Raw genomic sequence first — 20,351 nt, 5'->3', positions numbered from 1 at the left:
CCACCTACTCTTCCATCTAGCGTAACCGTAAAATAGTAACAATGGCAAAAAAAAGACACACTCTAGTTTTACTTTTTACTGGTTAACCAAAATTGCTTGCAGTGTAAGAACAGGACAACAGAAAGATGTTGACAAAAATACGTGCCTTGATTTTCACTTGTTTGCTTCTATGCGAAGGAAGAAAATTACTAAAGAGCTAGTAAATGAAGCTTTTTCACCTCGACAAAAATGTTTCTGTGTTACAAACAAAAGAATACTGACCAGAAAAATCTGCCTGTACAAATCTGGGTTATTTGGGGAAGGGAGATTCTTTTATTATGCGAATGCCATTAAAACACTCAATTCATTATTTAATTTCTATTTGAACTATAAAATCAACTTTCTTGGTGACCTCTCCTCTGGAAAAATTATAGTGCAGGTATGTATGTGAAATTCTTCATAGAATGTGGGTGGCTGCATGGCAGTGGGAAGGAGAAAAGCCTAAAAGATGTGAAGAACAATTAGGACAATCCTTGGTGGTGGGAAACACCAATACCTGCAGAACCTGAATGCAATTTGCTTTGACTCACAAGATCCGAATGAAGGGAGAAGGCACCTTCCAATAACATCACCCCCCCCCCCCAACCTCCATAGCATGCATGCCCTCTGCCACCTGCGTTGCAATGACTCTGCTTGGAAATTCGTCCTCCAGGAAAAAAGGAGGAGATCCTTGACTCTTCTCTTTGTTGTTAGCTGAGGAAATTGCTTTTGAGACTTTTGGAAAAGATCCCCCAGAGGAGAAAGCCATTTTAATCAAATGCATTTTATTTCAGACCAATATAAAAAAAAAATCCAGTTTTATAAAAAGTTTCTCATTTACAGATATTTATACAAATGTACATTTTTTTATACAGTATAAAGCAGCTTGTAGGGAAGCATGAAGGGAGACCTAGAAAAATGTCCAAATGATATCCCAGGTAATGCTAAAGAACAAGCTTTAGTGTTCGATGCTGCATACCAGGAGTAGGGCGAATACCCTTCCCTTACATGCTCAATTATAGATCACAGTCTGGCTGGAAATCCTCTGCCCCCGCAGGGTGAGGAGCCTGGAGTCCATGTCTGAGAAGTAATCAATACCAATTTTCACTCTAGGAATTTTATACAGTGATTGTCCTCTGCAACCTTAAAAACCTTTATTTTGTCTTATGAAATATAGAGAAAAAAAAAATCTTTAAAGAGGATGTTGTTCATATGGCTTGGAAAGGAGAATACTCAGAGCCCTGCTCCCTGCTGGTGGATTGCATGCACCTTCCTGTGCTCCTGCATGATGCTGCCCCCCAATCAGTACCAAAACAGTCAAACCCAGACTAAATTATCCCGGATTGTCTCCAGCAAACAGTCCTCCGCTGTTAGCCCCTGTGGAAGCAACACAATTCTTTCATGTTTCATTCATGGAAAAAATGCGGAGAGACAAATTCACCAGGGGATTTGATCGTATCCCGTTCACCATTTTAAGCGAGATGATTGTACACGGCATGTCTTTCGTCAAACAGATACATAACGGCAGCAGACCAGAAGCCCACATTCAGCCTCTTCCACGGGGAATGGGCCGGACATGGTGCTGACAGGAGCAATAGTTTCACTCGAGACACCAGGTGACTTGTTCTCAGTCGCACAGTGCAGACCAAGAATCCCGGTTCTCAGTGTCATGTTCCACCTTCTACCTAACAGGAGGTACTGTATACAAAAAGGGGGAAAAAAAACAAACAAACCCCGATGAAATACACTCCAGGAACACCCACCCTGTCTGCACACACCTGTAGCAAGAGCTCCCGGAGGCTATCTGCTGTTTCTAGAAAGTATTCCTGTAGCGTATGCACTGTTCCTGCAGGCTGTGAAATCAATCTCTTCCCGACTGGATATTACTTATAACAATATGAAATTTGGCTCTTTGGCAAGAGATAGAATTGCTCTGAAAACCCTGAAACAAGAGAGCAGGAACAATACAAAAGAAATGGGGGAGGGATTTTCAAAAAGGCCTGGAGATTTTTCTTCTGTGAGCACGGTCTTCCAGTACAATTTTTTTTGTCAAGACGGTGATCATTACATGGTACACCTCTATAAATTATTTCTGTATAAACACGTTAAAAAAAAGTTATTTTACACTGTACAGAGTTCAGGCTTTCGCAACCGTCCCCGTTTTGGCTGGATAAGGCCAGCAGCCGCTCCAAACGGGGGACGCAGAAGGAGAATACTGCTACACAAAGTCACTCTTTAACTGCCTTCGGAGAGCGCAGCACTTTGCAGTGAGGAGCACTCCACGTCTGCGTGTGCACAAAGGGGGGTGGAAGGATTTTTCAAAGCACACGTGCCTGCCTGCAGGACAGTGCTGTCCAATTGTTCCCAAGCTCCGTCAGAAGGAAGAAAAAACCCCGGCGGCCATCTGCTCACACCGAGCACGGCTCTGGGCTGGCCTGACGTCTTCATGGTTGTCAAAAGCAACTGGTTTTGAAAGTGTCTCGTTTCTCACCACTTTGGCCAGTGCGCACACATATCGTTAACATCAGATTTGCAGAGGGAGGGAGGGGGTTACTTTGGCGACTGAGCCCATTTTAGACTGTGGTTAATACTGATAGCTTGATCCCGTGCGCTCTTGAATGCCACCCTGGTTTGTGATGGGCCGTGACGGTGGACAGGACCCGGCGCCACGTTTCCGCCCTTGGCTCTCTCGTCAGTCCCACGTGGCCTCCGGCAGCGGTCACAGTGCAGGCAGCAGCAGGAGTAGGAGAATGCACCAGGAGAGGGGCGTGGACCTTAATGCCGAGCCGCGGCCCACGCTTCGCAAGATCCCCGGTAGAGCTTCAGCAGGTTCATCTGTGGTGGGGAGAGGAAACGAAAAGGCCAGATTGATGAAAACCCCTTCCCATCTACGTTTTTGGGGTTTTTTTTGTGCAAAAACGGTTTAATGGTGGGGGATTGTTCGGCAACTGTAGCACCTGGGCGTGGGTCCGTGTAGCACCGCTGGGTAATATGTGCAGGATAGACTAGATAGGACTTCTTGGTGTCCCCCCCCCCCCACCCCCAAACTGTCTCCCCTCTTTTTCTGTTTCTGTGGATGGTGCTCCTGCTCTCATCCTCCCACTTCCCTTGGCCAGTAATCTTGGGGTCGTTCTTGATGCCTCTCGCTCCTCTACACACATCCAAAGCACTGCTAAAGCATATCATTTCTTCCTCCATAGCATCATTAAAATCCTCCCCTTCCTCTCTCAACACGCTCCCAAAAAATGCTCATCCACTCTCATCCCCTCTCTTCAAAATTCAGCTGCACGAATTATCTTCCTTCAGTGCTGCTGTGACCATGTAACTCCTCTTCGTGAGTAACTACATAGGCTCCCCAGCCTCTTCCACAGATCACTCACGCTGGTCCTACTCGCTCGTAAATGTGGTTCCTCATTACCTGTCTTCTTTCCTCTCTCCCTACGCTCTTCCTCGTGAACTTTGTTCATCAAACAAGTCACTCTTGCCTGTGCCCTTCTCCTTCACCACGGATTCCTAACTCTCTGCTTTCCACTTTGCTGTGCTGTCTGCCTGGAACAGACTCCCTGAGTCAGTGCATCGTGTTTCCTTTCTGGCTTTTGGAAAGCTGCTTTTAAATCCTAAGCACCTCACAACAATAAATACACTTCCCATAGACTCTTATTTGTCATGTATGTTAGTCTTGGCTGCCTTTGTGTATCTGTGCAGTGCTACATGTGTCTAGGAGGGCTTTAGAAATGATAAATGGTAGTAATAGTATCTGCCATCTTCGGCCCGTTGACCAGGCAGCTCCAATGCAGAAGGGGCAGGCTGAACAGGTCCTGGTCGGACTCTCAGTGCATCCATGGACCAGATGAAATGCACTGGGAGCCAAACCAGGACTGGCTCAGCCTGCCCCTTCTTGATGGTGGGAGGTAGGGGAGAAGATGGCAGGAAGTCTCAAAATTCAACAAGTTAATGTAAAAGTTTCCATCAAATGCCAGAGCCAGCTGGGTTTGGGTGGGTGGGTGGGTAAGTTTCCAGGAGGCAGCTCTTTGGTATCTCGGCATCGGGAAACACTCTCTCTCTCTCACACACACACACACACACACACACAGTTTCCTGCCCACGCACCTGATTGTATCCTGGCCTTGTGCGTATGTGCATGTGGCGGAGGTGCCTGAGCTGGGGAAAGAAAAGCAAAAGGATGCTCAATGAAGGCAAACTTTCTGTAAGAATCAATTTAACAAAGAAAATATTAAAGTCGCAGTGCCTCCTGCTTACTCAACTGAGGCCAAATTTCGGCAAGACTATTCCCCTCGCCCCCCCCCCCCCCTACCCAGGCAGTCCTTCCATTCCTGTCTTATTCCGAATTAGCAGAAAAATACTTTTACAAGGAATAATGTCGGAAGATCTCCGTTAAACATGACCACCAATGCACCGGTGAGATTTGTAGCTTCACTTCTCCTCCTGTTGGCTGGGACACAAACGGAGAAAGAAGCCAGGCGGACCCCCCAGACCTGGGGGTCTTCTCGCGCTTGTCCTGGGGACCCCACAGAGCTCTCAGGATATCCATCATGGATGCGCTTACACTGCAGACCCAGTGGCTTGCAGTCTGAAAGGGCTGATGAGCTGTGGGGGTCACCAGGACAGGCTGGGGAACGCCACGCTTAGAAGATCTGACCAGTAAAGGGGAATCGTTCTACAAAACGGACACAGAGGGCAAGAGGACATGGTCGGCAGCTTTCTCTGGATGCGTTACCGAGGGGCACTGTGGAAATCGGACCGGAAATGACTAGACAAATGCACCCATTCCACCAGTTCTGCTAGAAAAAAACCTTATAGAAGGTCCAGAACATCTGGAGCCGAATATTCTTACATAATCATGTGTTGTGGGCACCAACTATTTCAAAAGCTGAAGCAGGAAGAGCTGCAGGCATCCAATAGGCAGGGGCTGGGCTCTGAGGATGAGGCAAAGGAGCTCCTCCTCTGAACTAACTGAAAACTCTCGGCCATGGTAGGAGGGACACTTACTGGATCTGCTGCCCACGAACACCTTCAGCTTCAGACAGTACTCTCCATGGTGGTGGATGGGCTTGGCTGGGAAGGAAAAAAAAAAGGAATAAATATTGGTTACCAAAAAAGGGGGCAATAAAACAAGTCAAATGTTCTCCTTTTGTCCAGAAAACCAAGTTCACCCAAGGCAGAAACGAATAACAGTGTGGAGGATGGGAGGGTCCAGGGCAAAGCCCATCAACCACACCAAGAGGGCTCATTGACAGCCCAAGCACAATACAGCTCCAGTCTGGACTGATGCTTCTGGGACGTGTTCGCCTTAAAAGAAAGCTTAGACAAGCTTCATGTAATCAGACCTGGTCTGTGGCAGGTAGGTTGCTCATGCTTTATTAACGATGCAGAGCAAGTGTCCCGGGGGGGGGGGGGGTCGTCTCCGACAGAGGCTTATGCAGTGTCCGATCGGCTCCAAAGACTTTTCCCAGTCTTGGTGCACTGACATGCAGCTACTGGCCAAACTGGGCTAACGGCGGCCAACACCACAGAAGAGGAACAAGTCGCCTGGAAAGGAGCAGCTACCTATGATGAAGGACAAGGGCGCCCAAGCACTTTTGATTACTATCAGGCCGATACAGCACTGTTAACCCGCGTTTGGATGCGCGTTTTCGACGCGCTAGCTTTACCCCTTATTCAGTAAGGGGTAATAGCACGTCGAAAACGCGCGTCCAACCCCCCCCCCCCCCCCGAAACTAATAGTGCCCGCAACATGCAAATGCATGTTGCGGGCGCTATTAGTTATACCCGCACGAAACAAAGTAAAATGTGCAGCCAAGCCGCACATTTTACTTTCAGAAATTAGCGCCGACCCAAAGGTAGGCGCTAATTTCTCCGGGCACCGGGAAAGTGCACAGAAAAGCAGTAAAAACTGCTTTTCTGTGCACCCTCTGACTTAATATCATGGCGATATTAAGTCGGAGGTCCCAAAAGTTAAAATAATCAAAAAGTAAAAAAAAAAAAAAGTAAAATCGACCCGCGGCTCACTGGTTGAAAACCGAACGCTCAATTTTGCCGGTGTCCGGTTTCCGAACCCGTGGCTGTCAGCGGGTTTGAGAACCGACGCCGGCAAAATTGAGCGTCGGCTGTCAAACTCGCTGACAGCTGCCGCTCCTGTCCAAAAAGAGGCGCTCGGGACGCGCTAGTGTCCCTAGCGCCTCTTTTCACCACGGGCCCTAATTTGAATAATTTTTTTTTCTGAATTGCGTGCACAGGAGAGCGGGCGCTCGCCCGCTCTCCCGCGACTTTTACTGTATCGGCCTGTATGTGTTGGCGGGGGGTGGCAGTATATTTTGGAGATGATGAGTGCAGGACGGTTTCCCCCCTAGTTCCACCTCCGGTTTAGAACTGGCTAAGGCTCCACCTCATCTCATGTCAGTCAGAGCCCACGAGGAACTTACAGATGTAGTAGTAGCTGTGCCCTTCCTTGAACTCTTTGCCCAGAGTGAAGGGCGTGAACCTCTGAAATTTCTCGGAGAACTTCTCGGGCCCGTGCAGGGCGAAGGGCTTGTTGCACTCCCAGCGCACCTGGTCCTTGGAGCGGGGTTTACACGTGGCGTACTCCTCGTGGTCCACCAGGTAAAGGATATAGCGCTCCACGGTGCGGGAGGGGGAATCGCCTTCCTCGTAGTGCGGGCAGATGATGTCCAAGTAGTCATTGAGCCGGACTTCCACGGTGTAATCGTCCCATAAGAACCTGAGGGAGGAAGCACAGACCAGGAGAGTTAGGGCCGGGTCAGGAGGGAATGCACATCAAGACCCATCCGATCACCTCGGCTCAGGGAACGGTGAACAGACCCAAGACCTCAGTTCCTCCCCGTATGCCGCTCTGAACGAGACTGTGACCCTCTGATGGACACATCAGCTCTTTCCCCTTCAGACTGGTCACTTTAGGAAGAAGTGGGACCTGCTCTCTCCGGCCTAGGCCCCCCCTCTTAGGTTAACTATCCCAGCTGGCATTCTGTTGATGTACCCCTGGGGTGTCCTAAGTCCCTTTGGTTGTCACACAGCCCTCATTAACCCCAGCTCGGCCAGACTGGAAGACTCCACTCCATGCTGATACAGCCATTAGGTAAACAATCTCCGAAAATCTCGCCACCTAATTAAACACCGCCCTGAAATGGGAGAAGCTCCTCTTCCCATCCCATCCCCCACCAGCCTCCCGCCCCCTGTGGGAGCCGCAAAGGAGCTGAAAGAAGACAAAGAAATGAAAAGATATCAGAAGTTATTCATGTGCAAAGCAGCCTATGACTTCTCTGCGACTGAGGAAAATGTACACAAACACACAAAGTGCATGTACTTAATCCTGATTCAAGATCTTCGGTCAGTGCTGGCTCTGACCTAAACTGTCCACAGCAGAGAAAAGGACAAGCCAGGAGGAGCCTTAAAGTGGAAACAGAGAAAGGGAAAGAGACAGAGGACCCCCCTCCTTCCCCCCCCAGTAAAACTGCTATTAAAATTATTGGATAGCATCATTCAACCAATTCTCCTGTACAGGAGTAAAGCCCGAGATCCATCATTAACCTCAAACTACACAGAACCCCAACAGAAATCCTTCACCTCCAGATCTGCAAACAGATGCTCCACCTCCACACCCACACACAGCAATGGGTGCAGAGCAGAATTGGGACATTTCCCTTTACTACTCACATTGCAAAAAAGAAAATTCGAGTTCTGGTGCCATCTCAATAATGACGACACCAACTCCCTCCACTAGCAGGCCCTCTGTGAAGTAACACAAAACCCTGCAAAAAAAGACACACTGCACCTACGTAGCAAACCTGCAGAACCATAACAGCAAAAAAATACCAGGTACAAAAGCAAAATCCCCACCTAGGAGAAGACACTGAGCCGAGGAACATCAATACACCTCCAGCTGGGATAAGAGAACAAGCTGGACATGCTACAGATCCCTAGGCAGACACTGCTTGTGGGCCAGCAGAACCCCTTAGCCCGGACACGCATGGAAAACACAGCAAGACCCTCAACAAGCAAAAAGTGAACTGGAAGCCAAGAAGCCAAACTCTGCATAGTTTCATGGTAAGGATGGCAGAAAAAGACCAAATGGTCCGTCCAGTCTGCCCAGCAAGCTTCTTATGGTAGTAACTGCCGCTCCGTGCAGGTTACCCCATGCCTTCTGTTAAGGGCAGTAATTGCCGCTCCATGCAGGTTACCCCCATGCATTCTGTTAAGGGTAGTAACTGCCGCTCCGTGTGGGTTACCCCATGCCTTCTGTTAAGGGCAGTAACTGCTGCTCCATGCAGGTTACCCAATGTCTTCTGTTAAGGGTAGTAACTGCCGCTCCGTGCAGGTTACCCCCATGCATTCTGTTAAGGGTAGTAACTGCCGCTCCGTGTGGGTTACCCCATGCCTTCTGTTAAGGGCAGTAACTGCCGCTCCATGCAGGTTACCCAATGTCTTCTGTTAAGGGTAGTAACTGCCGCTCCATGCAGGTTACCCCCATGCATTCTGTTAAGGGTAGTAACTGCCGCTCCGTGCAGGTTACCCCCATGCATTCTGTTAAGGGTAGTAACTGCCGCTCCGTGCAGGTTACCCCCATGCCTTCTGTTAAGGGCAGTAACTGCCGCTCCATGCAGGTTACCCAATGTCTTCTGTTAAGGGCAGTAACTGCCGCTCCATGCAGGTTACCCAATGTGTTCTGTTAAGGGTAGTAACTGCCGCTCCATGCAGGTTACCCAATGTCTTCTGTTAAGGGCAGTAACTGCCGCTCCATGCAGGTTACCCCCATGCATTCTGTTAAGGGCAGTAACTGCCGCTCCGTGTGGGTTACCCCCATGCATTCTGTTAAGGGCAGTAACTGCCGCTCCGTGTGGGTTACCCCCATGCATTCTGTTAAGGGCAGTAGCTGCCACTGCATGAGGTGCACTGCAGGAGAAATGGAAATGCATTTCCTCCTGTAGGGTAGCAGGCACCCCTATGCACCTGTGTACCATGTATAGCCAATGCCATACATGGCAGCATAGCATAGAAGACCTTCGTTTTGCTAGCAAGCAGCTCTCTTTCTTTACAGACAAACATACATTTTTCTCTCATAAGTCCTAATCCCAATGTTTTTCTTCTTAAACCCCGGGTATTAAACCAAGTCATAATCCGGCTCGCCGGTCAATGTCTCTTCAAGTTATCTCCCTGGTTACTTCAGTTCTATGATCCAAGTTTGTACTTCCTTATTTAATGTAATGCGTTCTTTTATGCGCTGGTTATTGTTACAATGTAAACCGAAGTGATTTGTAACTTGTTACAAGACTATCGGTATATAAAAGTAATAAATAAATAAATACTCGCAAGCCCAATAAGCATTCAAAGCAAAGGGATACTTTAGGCACCAAAAGTCACAGGGTAGGGTCATTCGGGGCACTGCCTCTAAGCAGAGCATTGCCATTTGCCTACAAGGGAGTTGATTTCTCCCTGACAGGTCAATCCAGTAACGAGTGGTAGGAAGAGCTGCGTTAGTGCCCGGCGCACCCGCGGTTGCCGCACGCACAGTGCAGCTCACCTACCACTCGATCCTGTATGTAAATAGCTTGCAAATGCAAGCTGCGTCTAAGAAGCGTCCGTGAAGCGTTAGGCCCGCGCAACCCATTTTACTGTATAGAGCGCTATACAGCGCCTATACAGTAACCTGGGTGCGCGGGCCTAACGCTTCACGGACACGCTGGTATCTGTCATTTCAAATGTCATTTGAAATGACATTTGAAATGACAGATACCAGGAAGTGGACGGTTCTCCGACGCTCGGGATTGTCAGCCGAGACATGCCGTGATGCCAAAAGTCGTGACGTCACATCTTGAGCGGCCCAATTGCACGCACAGGGGCCGCTTTCGCCCGTGCGATGCGTCTATCTTCGCGGGCAGCTGGAGGCAGGGGAGCCGCGGTCGTCGTCGCCGATGTCCGTCTCCGGAGGGGGGCTGCAAAAAAAGTAAGTCGCTTCGTCGCTTTACACTGCCAATCCTCTCTCCCCTCCTCCCGAAGCAAGGCGCGAAAAGCAGCCTTGCTTCGGGAGGAGGGGAGAGAGGACTCTTGCAACTCTTGCAACTTTTTTTCGCTTTTGTTGCTTCGGGAGGAGGGGAGAGGACTGGGGCTGCCCCGGAGACCAGCACCCATGGACGCGGCCAGGGCAGGTGAGCGGGGCTGGGGGAAAGTTTGCCACCTACCCTTACCCCTGCCTCTAACGCAGGGGTAAGGGTAGGCGGTAAGTTAGCAGGTTAAACGCGCGGCAAAACGGCAGGGTAAAAAAGCGATAGTCGGGGCGCGGGTTACTGGATGGTAGGGAATAGCTAATTCGCTCGTTTGCATGCAATATACACGCCGCGGGCGGAAGGGGTTACCCGGGGATTTAAGGACGCGGTAAGAGTAGGTTAAAGGGGATTCTGGATCGCAGGAAGGGCTAACGCGGCCGGGAAGTGAGTAGAAAGCGGGTTAGGAGCAGGGTAAACGCGGCTGCACTTTACTTGATTGACCTGTGAGTAACTTGGGAAGAATCCAGTGAGAGCCTGAGTTGCACAAGGCTGGGAGGAATCTAGCGAGAGGCTCTGCTCGATGTGGGGGGGGTTTCCTGCCCCGAGGTAACATCTTCCTAATGATTTATTACATTTCATGAAAAGTGGGGCTGGGTGAGCTGTGGCGGCTATAAAAAGTCACCATGAATCCACAGAAGATGAGACAGCTTCGGGGGCAGCCGGTCCCTGGTACTGCTGACCTGGTACTGCTCACCCGAGTCCTGGCAGCTTTGCCAGCTTGAGACCAGTTCCCCAAGTGAGCACAATCTCTCACCCAGCCGAAGGGTTTCAGGCCCCAGGAATGCTCTCTCCCGTGGGCTCCCCACCTGGCTAGAAAATGTTGATTTTCCACCCCGCGTCAGCTTCTGGGCTTCGCCTGTGAGCGAATTCCTGCCTCAGAGCATCCTCTCTCTGAAACAACAGCTCTCTTTCCAAATTCAACAATGGAAGAGGAGCTCGCCTGTTTCATCCTCCGAGTTTAATTAGGCTCTTGGCAGCTGGGCATCTTTGATCTGAGCTAAGAGATAAATGCATTTGGGCTGTTAATTAGGCAGGCTGTCGTGCTAAGCTCAAAAGTCGGAGCCCAGGCTGTGCTGGCGCGGGCCTCGGTTCCGATGACGCAGGAGATCCATCCTGCGTGGGCCTGCTGGGCCGCTCGCCTGCCATGGCAGATGGCTGCCCTTCCAATTAAGGCAGCAAGAGGGAGAGAGAGCTCATGGGCACGGTCTGCTAAAGGCGGCAGCACAGCCCGGCCTATCCCTTTCCTGGAACACTCGTCTCTTCCGGGGTCTTATTCCTCCCTCTCCTATTTTTTTTTTTTTTTGTCCTATTACTTTTGTTTTCAGAATAAATAGGCGAGTCCCTTTTTATTATGGTGACAACCCTCACTTTATAAAGATGGCTTCCCATGCATCTGTTTTTTCAGCACTCCCCTGCTGTAGTTATGCCGGGGGTATGATGCCCTCGTGGGATATTGATGACGAGCAGCACAGCGGCACCCTTGTTTTATTCGAGGCTCTTAGCAGCAAGAATGGCATTACAGGAGAAGTTTTCAGATTCAATTGTAAGCATAAATGTCTCCTCAGAAACCCAGAACAAAAAAAAAAAAGGGGTTTGGAATGATTTAAGCACTGACTGAATGAATGGGAAAAGGTGTAAGTGTGTGAGGGGGGAATACTGCTGGCAATTTTGCCTCACGGACCGGACTTTCAGCCTCATGGAATAGTAATTGCCCTGCGGTTGTGGAGTTGAAACATTGGTGTATTCTGGAGTTTTGGCTGAGACACAAGTGAAATTAAATCCACTTTACCTGCAGGAAATACGCAGAAAGCCCTGCTCCCCCCTCGGATGACTCCAATAAGTGGTTTTTATCTATTAACAGAGAGCAGGAGGCTGCCGAAGGGCGCACTAGAGCTTTGGGGTTCAGTCTCACAGCCCCCTACCCCGGGGAGAAAATCTTCCTTCTACAGCAGTGAGGACAATTTGGGATCTCAAGCTAAGGTCAGAGATAGCCCTCCAGGCAGCCGCGCCCAGATATTCACTGGTTCACAGGGAGGCCAGGGTTACTAGCCAGTCCCAGGTGGGCAACAGGCTACACCCCGCCCCCACCCGAAGATACCGAACACTGACAGCCTTGCTAAGCATAAGGGAATTAATTTATTATTATTTTTTGTTTGGAACAGGCTATTCCACTTTTAATTACGTGTTCTGGCTTTTTTTTTTTCCCCCCTGACTTGTCTTCGTGACTGAGTACCTCCAGCTTGCCAAGCTCCCGTTGGAAGTAGCTCAGAGCTAATCTGCACTCCTATCTGAAGGAGGGTGCCCTGCCAGCCATGCCCCCCAACCAGTCACTCAGTCACTGGATCTTGAAACAACAAGACCACCTGCCAAAGAGGAGAACAGTCCTGAAACGTTTTAACATGCAAGGATTTTTACATTCCCAGCTCACCATACTCCTGATTCAGTGGAGCAGACGAGGGATCATCTGTCAGCAAATCTGCTAGAAATCCCCCCTCAGTTATCTGAAGATACTCAGACAGTGCAGACAGCAAAAGGAGAAAAAAAACAACTCAACAACTTATTTGTTGGTTGAGAAAGCAAGCTTAAGTCAACCAGAGAGATAAAGTGACTTGCCCAAGGTCTCACTGAGAGGCAGCAGCAGAGCCAGATTACAGCTAAAGCACGGAGAGATAAAATGATACAGTCAGAGTCACGCAGTCAGCGGCAGACCTGGGATTAGGACCCAGGCACAGGGAGCTAAAGCGACTCACCCAGGGTCACCCAGTCAGCGGCAGAACTGGGATTAGGACCCAGGCACAGGGAGCTAAAGCGACTCACCCAGGGTCACGCAGTCAGTGGCAGAACTGGGATTAGGACCCAGGCACGGGCAGCTAAAGCGACTCACCCAGGGTCACGCAGTCAGTGGCAGAACTGGGATTAGGACCCAGGCTCGGGGACCTAAAGCGACTCACCCAGGGTCACCCAGTCAGCGGCAGAACTGGGATTAGGACCCAGGCACAGGGAGCTAAAGCGACTCACCCAGGGTCACGCAGTCAGTGGCAGAACTGGGATTAGGACCCAGGCACGGGCAGCTAAAGCGACTCACCCAGGGTCACGCAGTCAGTGGCAGAACTGGGATTAGGACCCAGGCTCGGGGACCTAAAGCGACTCACCCAGGGTCACGCAGTCAGTGGCAGAACTGGGATTAGGACCCAGGCACGGGCAGCTAAAGCGACTCACCCAGGGTCACGCAGTCAGTGGCAGACCTGGGATTAGGACCCAGGCACAGGGAGCTAAAGCGATTCACCCAGGGTCACGCAGTCAGTGGCAGAACTGGGATTAGGACCCAGGCTCGGGGAGCTAAAGCGACTCACCCAGGGTCACGCAGTCAGTGGCAGAACTGGGATTAGGACCCAGGCACAGGGAGCTAAAGCGACTCACCCAAGAACATGCAGTCAGTGGCAGAACTGGGATTAGGACCCAGGCACGGGGAGCTAAAGCGACTCACCCAAGAACATGCAGTCAGTGGCAGAACTGGGATTAGGACCCAGGCACGGGGAGCTAAAGCGACTCACCCAGGGTCACAAAGTCAGTGGCAGAACTGGGATTAGGAAGATGAAGTGACACCCCCGCCTCCCAGGGTCACACAGAATCAGTAGTGAGTGTCCAGGCCTCTGTCCCTGCAGGTAATGGTGGTTAATGATCCACCTGTCCAGTGAGACTCAGAACCTTCTCCATAAATTAAAAACTTCCAAAACGCACGCCCCTCACGGAAGCTCATTGTAACCGGCAGAAAATCACTGCCTCCCCCATCCAAGGATGAGAGCAACGTGACACGATGGGTTTTACTGAAATGTGAACTCTGCACCACAAACTGGCAGGAGGTCAAAAAAAGCGCCCGAGGAGTCAATGTCCTCCAGATCTGCGCCTGGGATAGAAAACCGCAATTGTGTCAATTCCTAACCACTGCAGCTGCAATCTCTGCAGCCCAGGCAGAGTCCCTCTGTCCCTTAATACAAACAGGGCTTAACGCAATAAAGAGTTTTGTTTTCCACAGGCACAGAGGGAGGGAGGCGTTTTATATATATATATATATATATATAGTTGTTTTTTTTTCCAATAAGGAGCTTAGAGCGCTCTCGGGGAAACAATAGAACCCAGCATTCTGCACCAGGGTCCTGCATGAGCTCTGCTCCAGGGTATCCAGTTCAGATCCTTTAAGTCAGAAATGCTTAAAGGCTGGGAGAGGAAAAAAAAAAAAAGTTGCTACTGTTTCTGGCATTCCTCTTGTTCTTGCCTGGAAGGCAGCGAGATAAAGAGGGGTCACCCCAGTGTTTGCTGAAACTGGAGCTGTCTGACTGGGTTCCCTCCAGGTTATTTGGCTGCTCAATCACTCTGACAGATCTGCCTTATCTCTCCCAGAGCAGCTTGTGGCAGGCAAAACCTCACTGGTGATGTGAAGGGGGGGGGGGGAGGGTCAGGGAGGGCAGAGCAGCCCCCCCCCCCCCCAGGATAGGGATTAGGGGAAAGAAACAGCCCCCTTGGATGGGCCTGGGGAGGAGACGCAGAGTTTACAAGTCACAAAGTCGCCTCAGCACAGCCACACAAAGTCTGAACTTGTCTGCGCTCGGCTGGGTTTGTAACCTTCGCTGCCTCTGGTCAAAGCTCTTTCTTAGTTGTGTTTAGTCCTTAACTCTCGGATTAGGTTAAGTGAAATGTGGGCATTTGAAGGCTTTTGTTCTTCTGAAGTCACAAGTCAGCCGATCGCCTTAGGTTTGCACTCTGGTGGGTATTTTATCCGTAGATGTGTTTCTGGCCTCATCAATGCAGCTCCAGCAGCCCTCAGCTCCCCAATAAAAGTTACACCCCTGTCATCCCTCGAGGATGTGACACCCCCCCCCCCCCCCATCCACCACCGCCTCGTGACCACCCCTCAGCCTCCCTGTGCTAATCTGCAGCCAACTTGTGCATCTTGACCCAGAAACCAAAAGGCCTGGAGCAGCGGCCTGCCAAGAGCCAGGGTTCAAATGTCCAGTCTCCCAGTGCTGCTCCTCATGACCTGGGGCGACTCTCTTTACCCTCTGCTGCCTCGGGCACAGTTTACAGGCCGACTTAGCAGCGAGCGCAGTTTTATCCGCAGTCGTATCTGCGTGCAAAGGTGACTGCAGTACAGCAGGGAATTCTGCGCTTATAAACGTGCGTGAAAAAACGTGCGGCCTGCTAAGCACCCTCGCGTGGAAATCCCATGCAAATGAAGGCATTAACTATCACCCTGCTGGTCTGAGGTGGTGCCAAGTGCCGGGACCTGTAATCGGGGTTTCTGCACAGAAATCGTGCGTTGCATGCACAAAGCATGCTTTCTGCGCTGAAATCGCGTTTGATGTACATAAAAGTCTTTTATCCACGTAAAACATGAATCAGGGCTGCAAGACCCTCCCAAGCTCAGCCCGTGCCGAGTGCACTTTTCTAACTCCCTCTAGTTTAGGTAACCTCTTTTGTACCCTGTGCATGAGTTGAATTTCAGCTCCCAGGTTTAACCCCCTTAGATTGCAGGGTCCTACCTTCTGTACCTAAAAGCAACTCATCTTGAGAAAAAAAAAGAGTGCTGCTTTTTTTGGGGGGAGGGGGTCAGTAGGGGTTTCCATGCTGGGATCCCCCGGTGTGCCTTCACCTGATGCCCCTCTGAAGTTAGGGAAAATCAGGGTTCCCCTCCCCCAGCCTCCTGCCACCCCTCTCTCGCCCTTCTGGTGCACTTCCACGGCTCCCTCTCCCGGCTCCAGCCCGTGGCTGCCATGGCGAATCAGCCTACCAAGCACAGATACCGCTCCTCCGAGCAGGGCCCACAGCTTATGCTTCAGGTGGGTGAGGGGACGGGTAGAGCCTGTGCCAGGCACTTCCAGTGACCGCCAATGGAGGGCGCCAGGATCTCGGATAAGAAGCCACCCGCCCTTTGCTAAGACTGTGAAATGGTTCCTTAGCTCCCTCCACCTCTCTTATCCTTGGCAGCCTGCCCGGATCCAGGCCAGGAAAGAAAAGAAAAGAGTGCCTGTTCCAACAGAAAGGGAGGAAACCTCCTCATCCCAGCTTCAAACCTGAGAAAAAGGCCCAGTGTAAGGGGAGGTCTTCCTTCCTCTCCCTGCTCCCGAACTGCTGTCCCTTGGCACCACTGCAGGAAAAAAACAAGGTCTGGGTCTCTGAACTCTTAGCCCTGGGCCGGCCCCTCCCCCTAGCACTGCATCCAGACCAGGAGCAGCGTCCCCCATCTAAGGACCTCACTCTGGGGGGCTTTAAGCGAGGCAGGAGCCCCTGGCCGCCAGGGGCCAGCGCACTCCACGGCGAAGCCTCAGAAGAGCCAGTCTCCCTCCCAAGCTTTGCCCATCACCTGCATCTAAACCGGGCCCCTCTCCAGCCTGCCATGATGGAGAGAGCCCTTCAGCAGGAAGGGGGCGAGTGCCCTGCGCTCTTCCCTCGCCTGGGGGCCCACAGCGGCTCAGTCCCAGGACAGCTGTATGAAATGGCAGCCTTCTTCTTTCATGCACATAACCCCACTGACTTGCATGACCGCGCTCCTTCTGAGCACAAACTCAACAAGCAGGCTGGATGGGCCCTGTGCTCTTTTTCTGCCATCAGGATTCTCATACTCTCAAGAAATTATAAAATTGCCTGTGGTAATCCCCCCCCCCAGGGTTTTCGGAGCCAGCACCTTTACTAACGCGGTGGCGGTCTGAGTGATGCTATCGCACCAGGCCAGCCTGGAGACCTTCTGTCCATGGGCTTCACTCTTTGCTTGAAGGAGACTACAAAATGTTTAATTTTTTTTTTTTTAAGGAAATCAGCAGAGAGATCAGGGTTCCATAGCCGGGGGCCAACCTTCATCTCTTTCTGGTATTAATCCAGAGGAAAGCATACAAAAAAATCCACCACCCCCCCCCCCCCCCCCGCACTTGTTGTCAGTTCCCCAGGCTCCGTCTCCAGATGTGCCCCATCTGGGACCTGTCAGGCCCCTGAAAACCTGAAGTGCAACGATGTTTATCTCCAAGGTGACTGTGGGTCTAGCCAGGGTGTGCAGTGCCCTCTATGCCCTGGGGAGAGGTCCCTTCCACTCGCAGACCCACAGGGAGAAAAGCAGCCCAGCAGAGAGACAGTAATGTGCCCCGGCGTCTCCCCGTGACAAAGGTAGCTTTAGGGGGGTGGCAAGATCTCCGGCGAAGGGCTGCAAAGTCATCCATCGGTCGGCAGTTGGGTTAATTTCTGAACCCTGATCACAAGCCCCTACTCCCCCCCCTCCCTGACACAGCCCCAAACCATTGCCCAAGCCCCTGCCTCCACAAGCTGCCCCCTCCCCCCCACACACACACCCCCCTCTTCTAGACACCTCCTCAAACCATTGCAGGTCCAAGCTTAACCTTGAGAGAAAACAATGGGACACAGCTGGATCCTCTCCAGGCTCCTAGACAAAAGGACCTCCCTTACTCCTTAACCCCCCCAGCTTCTTGTTTACCTTTCAGCTATCTTCAAAAGAGTTTAACCCTTTGAGAGCTCTGCAGCCAATGTTTAATTCATGGCCCACTTCTGATCTCTCAGCCGGCCATGGTTGGTTGGGCTTGCAGGATGTTTTTTGGGCTCTGCAAAGGGGGTGTGAGCTTCTCTCGAGAACAAAGGGATTTTGGGGTTGGCACCACATTAATCCAGGGCTGTGCTACCCGCAGGTCAGCTTCCTATATCTTTATTTCCTGGAACTGCAGGCCTCTCTCAGGCTTTTATCTCTCTGCTCCTCGCCTTCCCCATTCCCTGGCACTGCCGGAGTGGTTCTCTGCCTGAACACACCTGGGCCAAGGCTGTGTGTAACACTCACCAGTGAACGACTGTGACTCAAGCCTCCGTCACCAGTTTATTACTCAATCCTGAACTGGCTGAAATCAGTCTGTCAGCCTTCCGCACACAACGCACTCCCCCAACATCCCAACACAACCCCCCCTTTCACTGCACATCCCAGCACTCTCCCATCCCTGCCCCCTGCTGCACAGCTCAATGCCATCTCTTGCTCCCCCCCCCCCCCAATCATTGGCTTCTCAATATAATCATCTACTCACCCCCTCCAGCATCCAAAAACCAGCTCCTTCCATTACACACTTTTAACACAACTACACTTGCCAATAAAACCCACTCCTCTCAATGTTCATGCCAACACTATCCCCCTCACAGCACAATTCAACACCCATCCCCACTTACTGCACATCTCGGCATAATCAGCTCCCCCCAGCTCAGCATCCCAACACTACTATCTTCTACTACACATCCTAACACAACCCACAAAGTACTTCTCAACCCTACCCCTTCTCACTGTGCACATCTCAGCATAACTATTCCCTCTTCCCCCACAACATCCCAACACAACTGATTCCACTAACATCTTAACACTACCCCTTCTAATGGCACAACTCAACCAACCCCCCATCCTTCCCCCGCCGCACATCCCAACAGAACCAGCTCCATCAACATCTTACCACTATCCCTTCTCATGGCTCGACTCAACACAACCTCTCCAAATGTCCCCTCGCATATCCCAAGACCACCCGCTCCACCAACATCTTAACTCAACCCCTCCTCATGGCACAACACAACGCACCCCTCCCCCGCACATCCCAATGAATCAACACACTTCATCAACATCTTACCACTATCCCTTCTCATGGCACGACTCAACACAACCTCTCCAAATGTCCCCTATGCATATCCCAAGACCACACGCTCCACCAACATCTTAACACAACCCCTCCTCATGGCACAACACAACGCACCCCTCTCCCACACATCCCAATGAATCAACACACTTCATCAACATCTTACCACTATTCCTTCTCATGGCACGACTCAACACAACCTCTCCAAATGTCCCCTATGCATATCCCAAGACCACACGCTCCACCAACATCTTAAAACAACCCCTCCTCATGGCACAACACAACTCACCCCTCCTCCCAACTCGCTCCCTTTAACACAACTCAGCTAAACCGCCCCCCACTGCACAGCTGGACACATACCCCTCCCCTCTCTCTCTCCCCTGCCCCTCTGTGCGTGTGGGTGTGAAGGGGCGGTATAGGGCAGGCTTTCCACTCCAGTAACCAGACCCTTTCATTCCAGCAGCACAGATTCCCCTCTTTGTTTGGGTGCCCTGCGACCTTCCCCCGTCCGAGGAAGCCCCTGCGCTCTGCAGCCTTACCCACCACAACTCTCCAGGTGTGCAGTGCAGATGTGGCTGCAGTTTCACTTTTCGCAATCTAAGTTTCCAAGTTGAAGCGCTGCTATCAGCCGCCTGGCATCCTTTGGGAGCCTTGCAGCTGCCCAGGAGCCCCAGCCTCCCCCCATGGCTGTCACTGCCTGCCCTGCCCATGCAGATGCTGAGCCCCCTGCTTCATCCCCCTTCCGCTCCAGCTGTGCCAGAGGCTTAACCGCTGCCTGCATCCAGAGCCCAGGGCTGCAGCCGGCTGCGGACTCCCGCTCTCTCCTTTCAGGGTGGCCGGCAAGGCAAGATCGCAGCTTTTCTCCCCCACTCCTGAAGCCCAAGAGGAGGCAGCGGGCACTTACTTGGAGTTGGAGCTGTTCCAGAACACGGTGTGCCTGTCTGCCGCGACGATCCGGAGCCCGATCCAGAGCAGAGCAAGCCCCAAGAGCTCCATGGCTGTGCGTGCCTTTAGTCCGGGCTGGCTCCTGGCTCGGGGACGGATGAGTCAGGCACTGTTTGGCTCCGTAGAGCTTTGGCTGAAGCTTTTCTCCCAGTTGGCGCGCACTGACTCCGCCCCCCCCCCACTCCTCCTCCTCCTCCAGGGCCCGGTGGCTCCTCCCCCTTCCCTTCCTCCCGAGCCAGGGCTTGTGTTTTGACTCCTGCTCTGCCTCACTCTGAAGCGGTGCCTGCTTTCCCTCTCTCGGGTGACGGAGCCCCGAAGCGATGGGACCGGAGCCCTGCCCTCCCCTGGGCACAGAGCAGGAGGTGGCCCGGGGTGTGTGTGTGTGTGTGTGTGTGTGTGTGGCAGGCCCTGCTTCTGTGCTCCAGCACGTGGGTGCTTGTGCCTGCATGTGAATCTTGAATTCTCTGTGCTTGGGATTTACACGTGTGACTCTTCTCGCTTCCATTGCTCAGAACATCGCTCTCTGCCTGCTCCTTGGTTTATTTTGCCACTTTTCTCTTACTTTCAGGTCTCTGTTAACTATTCTTTGCTCCATTTTTTAAAACATTTTCTCAAAAGGAAATATTGTATTGTCACTTAAGTGCTG

At 51.6% G+C, this 20,351-nt stretch overlaps 1 protein-coding gene across 1 annotated transcript; it reads right to left on the bottom strand.

Moving 5' to 3' along the window:
• Positions 1-782: 782 nt before the first annotated feature.
• Positions 783-19,839, bottom strand: EFNA1 (ephrin A1). The gene is made up of 5 exons (XM_029580267.1): positions 19,665-19,839; positions 6,462-6,757; positions 5,029-5,094; positions 4,129-4,179; positions 783-2,853 (listed from the first exon to the last, which is right to left on the bottom strand). The coding sequence occupies exons 1-5, from the start codon at positions 19,754-19,756 to the stop codon at positions 2,738-2,740; spliced, it is 621 nt and encodes a 206-aa protein (XP_029436127.1). The 5' UTR covers positions 19,757-19,839; the 3' UTR covers positions 783-2,737.
• Between the last annotated feature and the right edge of the window lie 512 nt (positions 19,840-20,351).

The sequence above is a fragment of the Rhinatrema bivittatum genome, chromosome 16 (genome assembly GCF_901001135.1).
Source record: "Rhinatrema bivittatum chromosome 16, aRhiBiv1.1, whole genome shotgun sequence".
NCBI lineage: Eukaryota > Metazoa > Chordata > Amphibia > Gymnophiona > Rhinatrematidae > Rhinatrema > Rhinatrema bivittatum.
This window is presented reverse-complemented; position numbering and strand designations above follow the sequence as displayed.

Bases quoted from the DNA above. Each gene is read 5' to 3' on its own strand.
- EFNA1 (XM_029580267.1), bottom strand. From the start codon at position 19,756: ATGGAGCTCTTGGGGCTTGCTCTGCTCTGGATCGGGCTCCGGATCGTC. The intron at 5,095-6,461 runs GTAAGTTCCTCG...TTTCCTTCCCAG, and splicing joins GCACAGCTACTACTACATCT to CCAAGCCCATCCACCACCAT. The intron at 2,854-4,128 runs GTGCGTGGGCAG...TCCCCACCACAG, and splicing joins CAAGGCCAGGATACAATCAG to ATGAACCTGCTGAAGCTCTA.